Source organism: Eleginops maclovinus, chromosome 6, assembly GCF_036324505.1.
Source record: "Eleginops maclovinus isolate JMC-PN-2008 ecotype Puerto Natales chromosome 6, JC_Emac_rtc_rv5, whole genome shotgun sequence".
In the NCBI taxonomy this organism is placed as follows: Eukaryota; Metazoa; Chordata; class Actinopteri; order Perciformes; family Eleginopidae; genus Eleginops; species Eleginops maclovinus.
In genome coordinates, this window is record NC_086354.1 from 9,592,920 (window position 1) to 9,612,522 (window position 19,603).

Here is a 19,603-nt window from a genome sequence, read left to right on the forward strand (position 1 = left end):
TGAATTTCATCAGGTACATGATTGAACAAATCTATTTTTGTCTGGATCAGTCTCATCAGGCCAGCTGCATCCTTTTTATGGAGATCAGGCAGTATTGGTTTTATTTACAGGGGTTGTTGCCGTAATGACAAGGGAGTACGGATGCACGCGAGATGATTCAGGTGGGATTCATTGGCCAACAGAGAAAAACCCCAAAAGAAAAGATTTGAGCTGCCACACCATCTATGGAAACACAAATTCATCCTTTGATTTGTTAACTGGAGCGAGAAACTTTAATCCGACAAAAAGCTGCCAAAGTAGTATACACAGCAAAGAGCCAACAAAAAGGAAATGCTCAGTCACTTTGAACCCTTTTCTTGTGGATTCTACTCACAAACACGTTGTTGTTAACACCAGCAAATTCAAAAGATGTTGTTATTATTGTTATTTTGTGGATGAGGCGAAAACAAGCCCCTATCTTTCCTTCCAAAGGTTTCTAGAAGGCACCCAAAGATTAAGCTGTTAAGTGAACATTTAATGGCCGTGTGACAGACCTGAGGGACACAAATGGCTGCAGTGTCTGTCATACTGTTTACCATCCAGGCCAAAATATTCCGTCAATTTTGGGAATCTTCTTTCATTTTAGTTTGTCTTAAATGGGACCGCTCGCATTTTAAGTGAAGCTTTTGCCTTCTGGACCTCTGTGAATCTATTACCGTGCCATCAACCCCGTCTGCAATCAGCAGCAAAGGCCGACAAGCTGCTACCTCCCACTCTTCTTCTCGCCTCGCTTGCAGTCATCCTTATTTTCCTTCTCTGCCTCCCACTCTCCTTTTCCCCCCTCTCCCATTTTCTTTCTCTCAATCTTCCTCTCACTCCTTCTCTCCAGGAGCGAATGTTTACATTTCTTGCAACAGACTGCTTCGCGGGGCACTAGAGTTTATTTTGCAACCTGTGGTGATGGCTCGCTTCCTAGACAAGAGCTGGCAGCCTCTTGTTGTTGATTCTTAACATGTGTTCATCCGTTCACCTCCACGGCGGTGCTTTCCTCCCTCCTTTCCTCCCTCCCCCGAAGACCCTCAAGGTTTCTCGCGATTCAAAGGCCACGTTGAACCATTTGACATCACGCGCTTTATCGGCCTCTGGGGGGTCATTGGAGTTCTCTTTGAAAACTGTGAGGAAATTCAACAAGGCTACTAAGATCACGCTCGGGTTACTAAGCGGTGCTCACTTTTCAGCGCAAATGCACTGCAAGACGGGAGGGGGGGGGGTTTCTTCACTAGCTGCTAAGTCAGTTCAAGCAAATGTACTTTTTATTGTCTGTTTTTGCCATTCAAAGTCGAGCTATTTGCTACAGTTGAAATGTAACAACCCTATTGGGAAGCCTCCTCAACTAGTGCATTTTTCAGTGACGGTGCTTTTTCTGTCCTGATGTAATATTTCCTCTTACCCTGCTGCTTTCATCCTTCTTTTGGGGCTTTTTTTCCACCTTCTTACACTGGAATAGACCATACATGTTCACATCTTTTAACACATTTTATCAAAGAGTGTCTAAATTAGTCCTAATCGGGTTAAACGACCAAATGGACTGTACGTTTTCTTAATTTAATCATCCATTAAAAAATACCTCTGTACTAGTCTTGTGTTTTTGTTTGATTCAGACACAGATTGGAAGCTAAGCGCTGAATGTTGTGCTTGTTTATTGACAGGTCATTCAGTTTGGGGCGGACTGCAACCAGGATGAGTGCACTTGCCGTGATCCAGACGCTGAAGAGAATAAGAGCAAAGCCAAGCACTTAGAAGGAGGAGGAGGAGGAGGAGGAGGAGGAGCAGGAGCCAGAGGAAGAGGAATGCAATAAGATGTAGGGATGAAAGAGGCTGAACTTGTCAAAACCACAGACTATACACCACAACAAACCAACAAAAAGTATTACATCTTTTGAAACATTTGTAATGCAAAGAACACAGCTGAATTCAGATTTCATTAAATGAATGGCTTGTTTTTGATTGAATTTTTTTGAAGTGTTCCCGCTGTTGGAAAGCATCACATGAGTCATGTTGGTTTAAAAAATGAAATTATCCTCTAGCACATCGTGAATATATTGTTTTCTTTCTTTAAGTTAAGGGTCATATTTACTGCTGTGTATGTTATTTTTTATTGTACTAATGTAATGTCAAAACTATATTCAATGTTGAAATGAGAGCCTAACAGAAAACACTGAGGTCCAGTTCAACTAGGATTAAAATGCAGCTGTACAACATAAAAGCTCATCATAATTGGATCAAATCACTATTGTAAATGGATTCAATTGGTTTTCTGGACTTGATTAGTGACGGGACAAAGAAACCAAAAGAACTGGCTGTGCCTGAAGAATATTTCAGTACATGCACAGACCTTACAGTAAGGCCTACTGCTACTAACTGTGTTTACTGTACTGTCCAGTTAGAAAAAAACATTAGCATTCCATGCAATTAAAGAACCAAACTTCTAAATGATACTACAAACTATTCAGATGTTGCAAGTTGTCTGGACATGAGGACAGCTCAAATGAAAATGGACAAAGAAAAAAAAGTGTTCTGGTTGTTTTTAAACCAGTTTACTCAGAACAAAGAACAACCTAATCCCCATTGTCCTGATAGCAGAACAAAACAAAACCTCCCAAAAACTTAAATTACTTTCAACCTCACTACCAGATCCTTAAGGAATATAAAAGGATACACATCTGTAGAGACTAACATGTATAGACTAATATATTTTGAACACCTAACATATCTAATGGATCACATACTAGTCACACGTCAACAGTATTTATAACACAGATCCAGTAACACAAACATTATATACAGCATGTGCACAGGTCTTTCCAAATGTTTTCTGTGTTTTCAATTGTATTTACAAAAAATAATGTCCTCAATTAGGTCTACTGATTATAAACAATTACATGAAAATCTGGAAGTCAGACATTGGGTTACCAATCTAAAAAAGTCTTGGAGTTAGCAAAATGGTGGATAAACAGAAAGAAAACATAGACTTGGGAAGTCTGGGTATACATTTCGCTCAGCACAGCCTTCAAACGTCTCTGCTGCTTGCATGTTAGCCTCTGGCATCCATTAGCCAGATAAATAACCCCATATTGTATCTATAAAAGAAAATGTAATCATGTTCTTTGTGATATTTCTTGATATTTTACAGTCCTTTATACTCTATATTAAATAAATAGCAACTTATATCGACCCTAATGTCTCTGTTGATTCGCGTTACGTTGTTTTGCACAGGATGTGTCTATTGCTGGTTTTTTCTTACCATCTACAAATGACATGTTACATTAAAATGTGGCTGACTTGACAGTTGACACACACACACACACACACACACACACACGCATGTCTTTTCAGATTTCATAACAGGCTCAACTGCAAAATAACTTAACAGTGTTTACTATCTTTCCTAGTTAGAGATTTGAATGGAAAGTAACAGAATAAGTATAATGACCAAAAACTATTTGTTTTAAATGCTGTGTCACTGATTGCTTACAAAACAGTAAACCTCCCTTTCTCTGCAGGCTTTTGCCAATTCAATAAATCTGTAAGGACTTTAATACATCCTAGAATCTGCAGCAGCACCGTGCTGAACATGGTTTTAAAAGAAAGAGAGCAAATAAACAAGTTTCTCCGCTCTCAGTCTGGCTTCATATGCAGAATGCCGTCAGAGATCCGATACATGTGACTAATGGTTCCCTAGGGTGACCAGGTGTCCCGCTTTGTGTAGGACTGCACATCATTTTCATAATTTGTTGAACACATTTTGCCTATGTCCCGCATTTGATTGACAGTTGCCCATTTAAAACTTATCTTTTATCCAAAGGTGTTTAGAAGATAAGAGAGGGCTATCACCATTAGCTGTGTAAGATGTCAATCAATAAACAGAGAAATGTATTTACTTATGGCTGTAGCCATGGAGAGCGATTCCCAGCAAATTTTTTGTCAGATTCGCCAGGCGTTTACCACGCTTTGCAGGTACATTTTTAGGATTAGATAGACATTATATTTCAATCTAAACTAGCTCTTAGCAACGAGGTAACATGTCCTGCATTGTCCCGCACAATCTTACTCTTTGTCCAGCATATGGCTTGTTGGCACCTGGTCACCCTAGTTCCACCATGGACATTATCCGCTGCCTTAAAGCAACATATTAGCCGTACACTGATTTCCACATGATTCTCATTTACAAATTCCTAGTAGGCCACATTTTTATGAATGTCGTATACTACCGGTATGCACACGGTAGCAATGCCTGTAAAGCAGACATTGCTATAATGCAATTTTTACAGTAAATGGAACCATCATTAACTGAATAAACATCATGTTGTACTAAACAATACATAACACTAGGGTTTGAAACCATAAACTTGTAAGGAAAATGATTACAAAGGTAAGACATTAAGTGAGAAGTAGTATCATTTCCTAATAGACTTCTGCACAATCGATTCTTTTTTCAACCAGTGAAAAATGTATGGATGTTTACAAACTTCTGTAATGACTTTACTTTTCAAAACGGGAGGTTTCCACTTGACACCCACACATCTCAACAAACTCTGTAACTCCATGCTCAATGTCATACTCCAAAAACAGTGGCTGCCAAAGAGTGAGCAGTTATTTGTGGACCCACCGACTGACCGATAGGGCGAGATAAAAAGCTATTAGTCACAGCCATAAAAAAAAAAGCCAGCCAGTATGTTGAAAGAGGATCAGTTAATATTACCATTGTGGAATTAATTCAGTAGTTTGACACACCTGCCATTCAAAGTCTGCGTTCTTATCTCCATGTGACCCAAGCAGTACCAACAACCTGATGTATACCCTTTCCAGTTCCTCCTGCTAAAGAAACTTGACATGACGTGTCATGCAGAGGTTTTCCTCAATCTGCATCCTCTCTGCACTGTTCTGGTCAACTTGTGAAACGACCTCACTCACAGCTCAAATACTGTTCCAAGTTCAACGTCTGCATCCAGCCAAGTAGCATCAGTCCAAATGACTGGAAGTAGTCCTGCTGACTTGTTTGGTCTTCAGGTAGCCAAGTACCCCAGAATGCATTTCACGCCTGTGATATTTTGAGCCAAGTTCAAAACTGTTTTGAGAAAAAAAAAAAAAAGAAGAACCACAGTGCTCTGAAGTTCAAACAAGTAAAGAGAAGGCGCTCTTTGGTGGGGACACACACAAATTCAAAACAGAAGAAAGGTCCAAGAATTTGAACATAAAATCCCCCTCTTATTGCCAGAGGGCACTCCTTTGGCAAGCATTTGGCTATTTTATGATCAAAGTCTGCAAAGATAGACAATGCTTGTGCTTTAGGAGAAGGAGACAAGGCACATCTTGCTGCCCAATATGTACACGCATGCCACAACCTGAGGGACAGTGAATGAGACACAGACACACCTACACCCAAACACACCCACCCACACACAATCGCACACCCACACTTGTATATACAGTATATATATATATATATATATATATATATATATATATATATATATATATATATACAGTGGGGCAAAAAAGTATTTAGTCAGCCACCAATTGTGCAAGTTCTCCCATTTAAAAAGATGAGAGATGCCTGTAATTTTCATCATAGGTACACTTCAACTATGAGAGACAGAATGAGAAAAGAACATCCAGGAAATCACATTGTAGGATTTTTAATGAATTAATTGGTAAATTCCTCGGTAAAATAAGTATTTGGTCACCTACAAACAAGCAAGATTTCTGGCTCTCACAGACCTGTAACTTCTTCTTTAAGAGGCTCCTCTGTCCTCCACTCGTTACCTGTATTAATGGCACCTTTTTGAACTCGTTATCAGTATAAAAGACACCTGTCCACAACCTCAAACAGTCATACTCCAAACTCCACTATGGCCAAGACCAAAGAGCTGTCAAAGGAGACCAGAGACAAAATTGTAGACCTGCACCAGGCTGGGAAAACTGAATCTGCAATAGGTAAGCAGCTTGGTGAGAAGAAATCAACTGTGGGAGCAATTATTAGAAAATGGAAGACATACAAGACCACTGCTAATCTCCCTCGATCTGGGGCTCCACGCAAGATCTCACCCCGTGGGGTCAAAATGATCACAAGAACGGTGAGCAAAAATCCCAGAACCACACGGGGGGACCTAGTGAATGACCTGCAGAGAGCTGGGACCAAAGTAGCAGAGGCTACCATCAGTAACACACTACGCTGCCAGGGACTTAAATCCTGCAGTTCCAGACGTGTCCCCCTGCTTAAGCCAGTACATGTCCAGGCCCGTCTGAAGTTTGCTAGAGGGCATTTGGATGATCCAGAAGAGGATTGGGAGAATGTCATATGGTCAGATGAAACCAAAATAGAACTTTTTGGTAAAAACTCAAGTCGTCGTGTTTGGAGGAGAAAGAATGCAGAGTTGCATCCAAAGAACACCATACCTACTGTGAAGCATGGGGGTGGAAACATCATGCTTTGGGGCTGTTTTTCTGCAAAGGGACCAGGACGACTGATCCGTGTAAAGGAAAGAATGGGGCCATGTATCGTGAGATTTCGAGTGAAAACCTCCTTCCATCAGCAAGGGCACTGAAGATGAAGCGTGGCTGGGTCTTTCAGCATGACAATGATCCCAAACACACCGCCAGGGCAACGAAGGAGTGGCTTCGTAAGAAGCATTTCAAGGTCCTGGAGTGGCCTAGCCAGTCTCCAGATCTCAACCCCATAGAAAATCTTTGGAGGGAGTTGAAAGTCTGTGTTGCCCAGCGACAGCCCCAAAACATCACTGCTTTAGAGGAGATCTGCATGGAGGAATGGGCCAAAATACCAGCAACAGTGTGTGAAAACCTGGTGAAGACTTACAGAAAACGTTTGACCTCTGTCATTGCCAACAAAGGGTATATAACAAAGTATTGAGATGAACTTTTGTTATTGACCAAATACTTATTTTCCACAATCATTTGAAAATAAATTATTTAAAAATCAGACAATGTGATTTTCTGGATTTTCTTTTCTCATTCTGTCTCTCATAGTTGAGGTATACCTATGATACAAATGACAGGCCTCTCTCATCTTTTTAAATGGGAGAACTTGCACAATTGGTGGCTGACTAAATACTTTTTTGCCCCACTGTATATATATATATAATTAATATGTAACAATTTGAAATGTATATTAATGTTGAGTAATTATTTTGTATGTTGTTGCTTTGGCAACATTGTTTCCTTTAACCTTCGTGCCAATAGAGCCCCTTTGAATTGAGTTGAATTGAAAGTAATGCTTGTTAACAACCACAGCATCACAAACTGTCTTTTTCCACGGAATTTGAACATTTCCAAGCATATTCTTCTTTTGTGGGTTGTTTTATGATTTCTTCACACATCTGATGATTTAAGAATGTATCAATACAGCCGTGTTTCATAATATATTCTTTATTGTTCTTTGAAGTAGCAAAGATCAAGTTGAAAAAAGTTTATGATGGCCAAAGACAGAATAAAATCATGCAGATAGATTATGATTGGTTTACATTTTTCACAAAGGTCAAGTGCCTTTATATTCCACTATAAGTTTGTCATTTTCCCATTTTTCTACAACAATCTGTCATTTCGTAGTACTTTAATCAACCAATCACAGTTTATGACAAAGGTCTAATCCAATTTCAGCAAAGAAAGTAAAGCCTGTTACTTTTTACATCACAACTGCACCAAGTGGATTAATCCAATTGCTAGACTAAGCTACACAGCAGATACGACCATACAATATTGTATCTACTAAAGCACACGTAAAATGTTATACATTTATGTACAGAAGAAAAAACACTGTACTGCGTAATGTGATGCATTTATGAAATACTTTGCTGCCTATACAAAAATCTACAAGTGTCCATTTTAGTATTCACATATGAGGTTTGTTAAAAATCAGCAACTAATATACATGTGCATTGTTTGATCTCCAAAAATGCACTGCACACAAATAAAATAAGAACAGAACAAATGGAGATCAAACTAAAGTTAAAATAAACTCACAAGAAACAAACCGTTTTAGTAGAGATTACTGACAAATCTGTCTTACTTTGATGTGAAAACAATGAAAGAAAATACTGTTTGGCAGGTTTTATTGAACATGTGAAGAAAACAAGCTATTGTTTGTGCCTGTTATTTAGTAAAACTCTTTTTGAAGCGGCTTTACTTATAAATGCAAACTAGCAATACTACATTCAGAAGAATATATCACTAAAACTGTATGATAATGTTATGTACAAGGTTAGTTTTCATACTAAAATAACTTCCAACTCTCTTATCTGTCTTTTACTTTTTTCTTGTAAAATGTCTGTATCTGCTTTAATGCCACCTCCCTTTTCTTACAGAAACATGGATAACTTTCTTAAATACTGGCATTACCTTAAAAACATTGCACAGCATTTCCTTTTCAATGCATTTGAATGTTAAAGACTTGTGGGTACTAGTTCATGAAGCTGACTTAATTTAAAGCAAGTTAAAAAATAATTCTGCGAAATACAGCCGCCAATACCAAATCATAGCTCACCTACATGATGGTTCAGCTTATGAGGTGTTCACTTTCTGCGTGTGTTGCAGTTGTTCATAATAACGACAAGCATCAAAAGCTGCAAAATATTAACAATTTTCAGGATGTTCCAATGAAGCCGAAGCTACAATAGAAGCTGGATCATTTTCATGTACATTTACCAAGAAAAGGAGAATGGATCTGATCTTTAAATCAAAGATCTGACCTTATCATGTCTGACTGAAAGAAACCAAAAGCGCTTTAAAATGCTGAATACACCATTAAGATGATAGATTTATTCCAACAAAGATTGAAAAAGAACGTGCCCTCTTTATATATCATTCTTTTGAATGAGGACTGTCCAACCAACAAAGAAATACAGTTAAATAAAATGCAAGGTGTTACGTTTAGTTTATCTAAGATAAATGCATTTACTGTAGAATACTCTAGGTTTAGCTATCACCCCAACGGGATTACATTTCATTGTGACATGGAATGTTTCATGGTATTCTGTATTTAAGCTAGAAAAGGAGGAAATATAGGAAAGCTGCTTTGGTGTCTAATCCATATCAGTTCCTAGGTTCGGCCATTCCTGCCTTGCCATGTATTACACTTGAATGCCAACAAAAACCATCAAAACAATTAAAACACATATCTTTAATCTAGCAAAACATGCCATTTTTTTAGGGCTTTAAAATGTGCTTCTCAATCATCAATGTACACACACAGATGGCAGTAACCCCCATGTAATGGGTTGGCCAACCACTGGGAGCACTTTAGAGTTCAGTCTCTAAGCATCATATCACAAGGGGGCCGAACAAATAAGACCTTAATAAAAGCAATGAACAAGGGGGTCTATTGTTGTGAAGCATCTGCAGATGTGTCAAGTTTGTATTAGATTTCACTTTATCATTGCAAGGGAAGAATATAATTCAGAGAGTTGTATGGACCAAAAGAGCCACAGTTATTTAGGTGAATGTAACTATCTTGAAGCTCTGATCTGAACCTTCGCATTTCAAATTATATTCATGATTTGCTTATGACACTATAAATAAAATCTGCATTTTATTGGTTTCTTTGTTGGGTTTGACACATTTCCCATATCCCTGTACACATCCAAACTGAAATCTTTAATAGCTTCACAGCTCCTTGGGCTCGCCGTAGTCGTTATACATGACAGTGAGCGTCTGCTCGTCACAGGCCTTGTGTACGTCTTGGCCCATGTGAGACCAGTTCAGCCCAAAGGCCTTGGTGTCAGTGTAGCGGCAGGACAGGAACTTGAGTGACATCCTGCGGAGGCCGATCTTCTGCTCCTGAAGAAGACCCTTACACCAGGGGTTGAGTTCATCCAACTGGGAGAGGATGAGGCCGGCCTTCCTGTTGGAACAAAGCAAACAAATAACTCATTATGTTTGCTTTTGATGCTTGAATCAGTTAACGTTTCAGAAGAAGCAGACAAAGAGCAATTTTTGTTCAAAAACAAATATGAATGGTGAGTACAGTGCAATATAGTCAGATTTTCCATGTAAACTGTTGTTACATTGACTGTAGTGTCCATGACTGAACTTGCAGTTTATGTTGTCAACCTGGATAACATTCCACAAGAGAAACACATTTTTTGTCCACAAAAAAATCTTAAATTAAAGGTAATCTAATTACAAAATAGCAAAACTGTTAATTGCATGACGTTGAGTTGGACAAAGTAGACAAGGGAAATAAAAAGTGTTTACAGACAAATCTATTGGTGCTTATACTGTGTTGCAGAATAGTCTTCACATAACTAATATTACAAATCCTACAACATACATTGTGAAAAAACGGGTAGCTTTCAGCAAAAAAACTACTCAGTGTTACAAAAAAAAGAACATGGTTTAGGCTGTCATAACCAAATTTGTTGAATAATTTAAGTTACTGACTTAGCATTGTGAGTAAATATATTTAAATTTTAGTTACAACTGACAGAATCATCAAAAAATTCCTGTGTTTGACATACATTTTCCTTTGCTCTGAGCTTCTTATGAAGACGATAAACATCGGCGTTAAGTGAAAGCCTGGTGCATTTCCTTCAGTGATACCTACAGCCACATCCCAATTTTTGGTAATGGTGACTCTAGCCTTGAAACCATTTTGTATGTAGCATAATAGTTAGGAAAGTCGGTGAAATGCAATGAACTGTGAGAAACACTTGTTGCCAAGCATCTGAAGGAAGGTGGAATCTCAGCGTTGATGCACATCAGCCTTCAGAAACATTAGACTGTCCACAGTTCATAAATCACACAGTGGCTCCGCTGTTGTTTTAGAATGACATCACTGTGTGACAGAACCTAAAACCTACCCATCTACCACTGCTTCCCGAAGGGTAAGGTGCACTGTTACTGAGACATTCCGACTTTGACCCAAAGCACACAGTGGCTTCTGAAGCTCTGTATCGGAATTATGAAAACAGTGGAAAAACGAATAAATGAAGAAACGAATGGCTGTGGCAGGTAAAGAGCTGTAATCCTGTAGGGGAAAACAGGCTGGAATACTGCTGGGAGAGCCTATTAATGCCTTATTTTATCCTGTGGCCAAACCAGGCCAGCTGAAAAATCATCTCCCTGAGTAACATGATGCACAGAGGTCACATAAATACATCTCATAGCGCAATAAATAATCATTAAGTCTTAACGCAGCCTGTTCGGCCCTTGAAGGGAAATCCTGTCAAGTGTTTGTCTATGGCAGCAGTAGAAGATTTCATTCATTCCGCACACATTTTCTCCTCATTCTGAAGCCAGACCAGCACTTCTACAGCAGTGTCCCCATTCTGCCAAGCCACAAGTCTGCTGGACGCAGCAGAGTCACCAGAGCCACAGCACATTATCCTGATGAACTGATGACACATCAGAGCGCCCAGGCTACACATTCAATACCACCAGTTAGAGAAACTGAATTACCCTACTGATAGATTGAACAAAGAGAAAGTATCTATACTTCCAACTATAAACTGTAGAGTTAATGCTCTATACTAATATTACAACATGATTAAACTTAGAAGCGAAAGTTCATCTGCTGCCTTACTAAAACTTGAGGAAAATCAAGTATAAGAATTTGTTTTGATTGCAAAGAGTTACGTTATACACGTTGTTGAACCGGCGTAAACAAGTGTTGTATGAACATGATACTCCATGTCAAAACAGCTAACTTTAGATTATCCATGATCATTAAAATCTTCCAGCTATAGTCATACCAATTGAAAAGGATTAATGTATACATGTGTCTGCTTCTATTTATGTTTACTCCTTGTATTCTATAAATCAGTTCTATGTAATATGTGCAGGTGAGAGCACCAAAGTGACTTCCCAACATACAGTGTTCCCCAAACCATCAAGGGAACTCACCTGAAAGTCAGATCTGATGCTGGTGTGATGATGACAGAGATGATGAGGGTCATGCAAATGATGATGATGTATCAATGGAGAAAACAAATATGGCGATGGAAAGAGAGTTGATGATGGCAGGGAAAGTTTTGGGGTTGATGAAATCTCAATGGTTATTTCAAAGGGAGTGATAATAATAAAGATACATATAATGGTGGATGTAATGTCAGCCACAAGTATCTGAAATCAGCTGAGGTTTTTTTTATACCTAACCCTAAAACTATATTAACTTGTCATTGCTGTCAGCGTCTCCCAGTTAGGATTACGTAATTGTTTATCTTTCAGGAAGTTGTAACCGTGGGAGATGGATTATCCTCAGAGGTCTCCCTTCACCTAAACAAATGGACCAGGTGAGTATAAACTGGTAAAAACGCTAAATAAAGCATTTCCATAATAATAATAATAATAATAATAATAATAATCAGTGTCTCTCCGATGCGGGCCGCAAAAGTTTGCTCTGCTTGTGTCTATAATCATTTTTGATACAAAAAACAATGACTATAATCCATAATCTGGTTAAAAGAAGTTGCTTAAAAACTGGATAAATGACGCCATTATAAGCGAATGAATGAAACAGACCTTGATGAAAAATAAGACACCATTTATTTTATTTTATTGGAAACATTGGGGATGATATTATTAGTAACATATACAGCTCAACGTAATATAAAACATAGGTGTAGTGTTTTTATGAATGAATGACGGAACCCTTAATTGTCCCACAGAGGGGAATTTACATTCTGCATTGGACCCATCTTAGTGTAGGAGCAGTGGGCTGCCATACGCATGGTGCCCGGGGGGCAGTGTAGGGCCAAGACCAATGGACTTCACCACCACCGCCCTGGACTATGTTTACCTTACATCAAAGTGCTCTAAATGCTATATAAAATGGACATTAATGTAGTCAGCAGGGCAAATTTGCTCTGAATCACAACATTTCCTTTTCACTCTTTCCAAACGTGCATACATTTACTTTAAAGATAACATGTGAGTTCTATTATAAAGGTGAGATCAGAAACTGGAAATACAAACACCAATAAGTATGGCACGTGTAATGATACTAGCAATCAAACAAAAAACAAAAAGCAAATCATTATCTCCAGTTATGAATAGCAAATAGTCTGTGACCCTGGATAAAACCAACCAATAGAAGTTAGTAAGAAAATATTGTTTTATTTGATTTGTAAGTTTTGTGTTTCAGTCTCCTTGGAAAAGAAACATCCTCTTTTCAAACACTCTTTCAAATGATGACCCACACATATTTTTTCATTTGGTTAATACACTGCATTTCTTTGTGTTTTGAACCTAAAGTACAGACAAACACATTGTAATAATACAGACACTGTGTGGTCTGTGGTTCCTACAGTATTTCATCTCCCCTCTTATACTGATCCCGAATCAACTGCTGCTCCGTAAACATATAGCCCATCACCATATTTCCTGGTATGTGCTTATGTTATTTCTGGACAATGAGCATGTTCTGTATGCCATAATAGGCCACAATTCATTTCAAACAGTCAAAGAACTTTATATCCAACATATTTCTGTGTTATTGTTGGCATTCCTCTCTAATTTGCAAACCTATTTACCTATAATGATACGGGCGAAGCAACATCCTCTATAAGTACTTTCCAGATGTTATTGAATTGTTTTTGGAATTGGAGTGTATTTTCAATGTTATATGTACGTATGGATGCTAAGCAGGACGGCATATCCACAGAGCCATAACAGCAACCTCTGCGACCTCAGTAATGATTTTTGCTCTGGAAACTTCATAGAGAGAAATAACAATTCTAATGATGTCAGTCTTCACAGTCAGCCTGTCTGCAGACAAGAACGCTTGTGTTGGTACTGGTGCTGTGCTGCCATACTGCCATTCATATCATTTTTCTGAAACCTCTTTATGTTCCCAATATTTTGCCACAGATTTCAGCGGTTTGAGGAAATCGGGATGTTTATTTGCTTTGAATAAAGAAAAAAAATGTGGTTTGTTTTGCTTTCATTTTTCAGGAAAGCAGAGGAACATTTCACAGGTTCCAAATAGCAATTGTTGTCACCATAAATCTTTGTGAATGTAAAGGAGTGGAAAACGGGCTCAAAGTGAAAAGCTTAAGGCCCCTTAAGAATACCCCCCCCCCCCTCCCGCCAAAACTTAATTGGGCTTTTGACATGTTCAATATGCATAGATATATCAGTACATACATGATCAAATGGTAAGGCACGCATGCACGCATGCACCCACCCACCACATACCCACACCCACCCACACACACACACACACACACACACACACACACACACAACAACAACCGGATGGTCCGCCAGCTCTAACCACCAAGTTACACCATCTGGTGGTTGTTGTACATTTTGTCTAACACATTTTGTTTTTGTACTGGGGCCCAGTCTCTGCAAAGGCGGAAGCAGATTTGAATCCGGCCTGCGGCCCTTTCCACGGGTCATCCCCAACACTGTCATCCTCTAAATAAAAGCCAAACTGGCCCAAAAACTAAATTAAATGAAAAACACGAACAACAACAAGGTTATTTACAACGTAACCCTGCCCTTAATCATATCTGAGTTTAGGGCAGTAAAACACTTTAGTCAAGCAGACATTTAACACATTAAGTCCAATTTTAGCCCCAAATGAATTGAGCAAGACAACGTTTTTTAGGATTCATTTCTGCCAGATCTTGATGACTGAATAATAAGTCCTAAATCTGGCATATCTGGTGCGATCTCCCACATGGCTGCTATCAAAAATACCTGTTATAAACTGTGATGAGCTGTTATTGGAGTAGTTTAATTTTACATGTTGTGGCTAAATTGCAGTCTTGGCTAAAACTGTGGAGATAAAGAACTGAAGCTCAGTACACACCACACAGTCATCATCTTTCAGCCATCTGCAGCTCCATTTGATCTTTTATTTCATTTGAGTACATACTGGAATAGAATGGTTGAATAAAAACAATTCTTTCAACTCCAAGTGGCGTATAAATCATTAAAGTTAAACAATTCTATCATCATCTATAACGTTTATTTCACCTATTTAAATGCGCTTGTTGTTGATATTGAGTGTTCAAGAAAATCTTACATATGCGCAAAATGAAGAAGACCAGGGAGATTTTTTCTTCTGTTTAATTATATTTAGTGACATGGATTGACTTTTTTTTCTTGCATTTTACAATAGGAAGAGCAGAGAGCAAGTATACTTAACCGAGATATGAGAAAAACTTCCCTACATGTCATCATATCTGTACTCAAAATATCTCTTGCCGAAAGAAAATAGAACATCATTGTTGTTCATTTCATTATTAATTGCTAACAACTACTCAGTATCACAGTAACCACTAAATCTGTGCTGGATGAGGAGCTGAATGGCATTTCTACTTTGGTATTTTAAAGTTGAGGTGAGGACAATAATACACTCAGTAAAAGAGCAAAGCAAACAATCTGCTGTGATTATGAATTCCTGAAGGAAATTCCAACCATAACAATACGTATTATCACAAGAACTGATTAGAGGAACTGTCATGTAAAAATAGAGAGAAAATAAGTTCATCAAAGTCCACGGAGCCTAACCAAGAACACTGTCAGATCTGAAACTTCCATAATGGAGCATTTTCTTTCAGCCAAGCCAAAACATCTTTATAAGTTTAGGAGTCACCAGCCATGCGGCGAGCCTAAAAAGATGGGTACTCTTCATGGCGATGACAAGATCTGGCCCTCACGAGGAGAAGTGTCAAGCCTTGGAGACACAGTTTCTCGGCAAGTTTATGCTTCGAGTTAAAACATCACGCAATGTTGCATGGAAAAGGCAACAAATATGTACTCAGCAGGTTGCCAAAGTGTCTCGTCGGTGACATTTGATATGTTTCTTAAAACAGCAGATCTGAATATCTGCCGCCACACAAGAGATAAAGCCACAGTGGTTCATTCATTCATTCATTCATTCATTCAATATTGTCAGATATTGCTTACTTGGCTGATAGGAGTTTACATTGGGTCAGAGCCTGAGCTTGTTATCTGTATTTTGACTAAGTTAATGAAAATCTTATTTAGGCCCCATTGTTTGTGATAGGAAAAGAGAGGAATTCCCTTCATAAAACATTAGGCTGATTTTAGGAAGATGAAACTCTCATGTCTGTGGTCTGTTCATCTGATGTGTGTGGTGTGTGTGTGTGTGTGTGTGTGTGTGTGTGTGTGTGTGTGTGTGTGTGTGTGTCTGCTAGAGGGGAGTCTGTCTGCTCTGTTGTTTACCGTTGGCGGCAACACAGATTGTTTCGGCGATTGAGGCATATTCCTTATCAAGTCGCCAAAGAAATAGTGATTTAAGACTAAATCGCAAACAAAATTAACTTAAAAGGAACATTTTGATTATTTCAAATCGGGTTGTGTGAGGTACTTATGAATCTTATGTACATTTGGAGTCCTAGGACGGAAGTTAAGCAATGTACTTCTGTGAGCATCTATTTTTTGAAGATCACTATCATTTTTGGGAGGTGCTGCAGGGTCACGCTAAAGATGCTTTTTTTGTGATCCCCGACTGTCGGTAAAATAACCCTGTTAACAACCCTAATAATATCAACGTGAGAATTTTCATACATTATGGTGAGCAGGGTTGGTACGAGGAGTAGAAAAAACGTGTCAATGAAAGATGCTGTCAACAATCTCTTTCCACAAAATCTGACCCAAGAGATGCTAGTGGAAGAAGACGGACTCGGGATGGCTAGCCTACGAAGAATACTAAGTAACATCAAGGACTTCAGACCTGATAATAAACAACAACTAACAGAAATATTAGGAACATTTCCACTAATTCACCATGACAGCCAAGACATGAAACTAAAGCCTTTATCTATGCTCTGTTTTAAAACCCTGGAATTGTTTAACCAGCGTTAAAGAGTTTTTGTACGTTGGAATATACAATGAGCTTCCAACAGGAAAAATACAATGCCCTCTCACTCCAAAAAATCCAAACTATCAACTTATTTCAAGCGTTGTTAGCAATAAAACACAACACAACAGCATCAGCTTCAATGTTGTTTCACCTTTACATCCTCCAGCTCAAGAACACACCAAAGATGTTACCAATTTGGAAATGGAGACCTGGGGAGAATGTGAGTGCATCAATTGGAAGCGGAAGACACTCTCCTATTCTAGTTTGGTTGAGGGAGCAACTTCCATGTGCTGCAACATGAAATATAAGTTTTTTCTTTAAAAAGGAGTCTTTAAAGATTGCCAGATGCCAAGGCTTAACTAAACAACCTCATACAACCCGCACATACATTAACATTTACCAGGTTGTGATACTTAGACCAACAAACCATTGGCTCAGACACATGTTATGGATAGAATCTTTATCCGAATATGAACAAATTATTTATTCAGGCTAAGGCACAGATACAAAGAGCAACATCTAAATCAGACCCCACTGCTGGAGTCAACCTTTGTTCAACTGAATGACAATGATCAAAATGATCTTAGGTCCTATAGCAGAACGTGGCCAACATCAACACTTAATGCTTGGAGAGTCAGATACTTTGGCTGACCATTATTTTGGTTCGCTAAAAAGGATATTGGTAGTATTTTTATCCTGGCAGCTATTTATCTGCTGCATCTGTTTCCCAACGGTCGAATAACGTCAGAGAGTGAAAGTGTTTGACGCCACGGGCAAGTTGTCAGCACACTTAGATACACAGCAGTGTTGCTGTAAGACCATTAACCTCACTGCTTGCCTTCTCACTTGGTAACAATAGACAGCATCCAGCCCCACATCAGTAACTCTTTTCTCACACCAAACCAGATACATAGGAAAGTCTAATGCTCATTTGATGAGCTTGGCGAAACAAAACAAGTTTATGCTTCCTTTCCGCGGTTGCCAGGCCTCACCTTGAATGCACTTCTCTTCTGCTTTCCCAGCTCTGAGGTACCTTTTATTAACATTAATCACCCCTCCCTTTAACTAAATTGGGGGTGCTGTTAATCTAAGTGTATTTTAATGGAACACTTCAGAAGCGACTCCCTCAATTACATCAACTCTTTCCAGCATGATCCCGATTAAAAACAACCTTTTATTTAAGGCGGGGAACCCACAGACAAAGAGGGAACCAGAGAGGATTAGGGGAGGCTGGGTTAATCAGTTTCACCTGCCAAAGTGAAAGCACGTCCCACAGACTGCCGTTTATGAGTATAATTTACATCGGACACATGGCTCTGTTTATAAAACATTAAGCTACAATTTTACATTACGGGTACTTATCCATAGTTGGGGGGACGCTGAGCCCTCCCTGGTTGTGCGTTACTAAATGGCCTCGATGATGTCACAGGTTAAGCTCACTCGGCTTCCCAGTCAGATTGAATTAATTTCCCCCTGTAACTGTAATTCACACAAACAACTGCATACAATCAAAGACAGCGCTTTGGAAGCTGGGAGCAGAACATCTGCTTACCTTGGACAATAAAAACAAGAGTCGGACACAGCCAAGATTTCAATGGGCTGAACCCATGGACATTAGTCTGGGTAAGCCACTGAAGGACAGGTTTGTATGGAAATGCGGCTGTATAGAATTATGTTAGCTAGGTTTCGTTTGGAGTCATTGGGTTTTACAAAGAAGGGCTTCACATACACACACATCTCTGTAATTTAAGAGGTTAATCACAGGCAACACGTCGTTAAACAGCTCTTTTGGTATTCAGTAAAAGTCTCAGGGCAGAGCTGAGGTGCTGTTTCTGGGTCAGACTTTTATATTGTTGGGTCCTTTTAATAAGTTGGGCTTTGAAGTGAATGACCAATTTAGTAAAAGCAATGCATGTTCGAGGGCAATTCTGAAATACACAAGGACTGCAACATTTTTGACAGTAACTCAATTTCTGTCTTTGTTTCCTTTCTTGCCTCTACTGCAGTATCAAAGCAAAAGGGCTGCTTATACATTTGCTGCTGTTAAAGGTCCCCTATTATGCAAAATGCACTTTTTGCTGTCTTTTATATATAAATATGTGTCCCCGGTGTGTAAGGAGACTCACAAAGTGTCAGAAAATACAACCCTCTCTCTTTTCCTCCTTACCTACATCTCTAAAAATGGGGGTACAAACGAGCTGATCCAGATTTGATGCCGATATGACGTCATATCTGAAATGCGGGCTGGCTTTGCGTTGAACTCCTGGCAATATCCCACCCACGTGACACGTCTCAACCTACCATCCGCAATATACAGTCGGTGAGCTGAATCCCCTCTGCAGCAGCTCTGTGTCTCTGTGCAGGATGTCTGCAGGAGGGACTTAGAGTTGTTGTATATAATACATATAATGTCTCTGTTCTAGTGGTAAACACTGAGAAGTTTTACAGAAATAATGTTTCATGTGGTTTGGAACATCATATGGCGTTTAATCACGGCAGCGTTTAGCTGAGTATCCCCGTTAGAAACTTCTCTCTTCAGACAGCGAGCTGTGCTCCAAAGGGGCGTGGCCAGTTTCAGCTCATTTGCATGAAAGGGAAAGTAACAGAATCAGCAATTTCGAAAACGGGCTGAAACAGAGGGATAGCGGACATGCTAAAATGCATGATCTGTTTGGTATTTTGAGCAAAACACATCAGAGACATGTTTTTTTAATATATTTGAGACCTATAAAATAGGCCATAAAAGAGCATAATAGGACACCTTTGAGTCCA

The 19,603-nt window shown here is 39.1% G+C and overlaps 2 protein-coding genes across 3 annotated transcripts in view; one reads left to right on the forward strand and one right to left on the reverse strand.

Annotated features, from left to right (window-relative positions):
• The window catches only part of pappa2 (pappalysin 2), a 66,368-nt gene extending 63,154 nt beyond the window's left edge, over positions 1 to 3,214 (forward strand). The window contains exon 27 of the mRNA XM_063884889.1: positions 1,689 to 3,214. Coding sequence (XP_063740959.1) covers positions 1,689 to 1,838 — 150 coding nt within the window. The 3' untranslated portion in view covers positions 1,839 to 3,214. The remainder of the gene's footprint in view (positions 1 to 1,688) is intronic.
• A 4,195-nt stretch (positions 3,215 to 7,409) lies between these two features.
• The window catches only part of astn1 (astrotactin 1), a 337,331-nt gene continuing 325,137 nt past the window's right edge, over positions 7,410 to 19,603 (reverse strand). For both annotated transcript variants that reach the window (XM_063885659.1, XM_063885658.1), the window contains one exon: positions 7,410 to 9,895. In XM_063885659.1, coding sequence (XP_063741729.1) covers positions 9,658 to 9,895 — 238 coding nt within the window. In that variant the 3' untranslated portion in view covers positions 7,410 to 9,657. The remainder of the gene's footprint in view (positions 9,896 to 19,603) is intronic.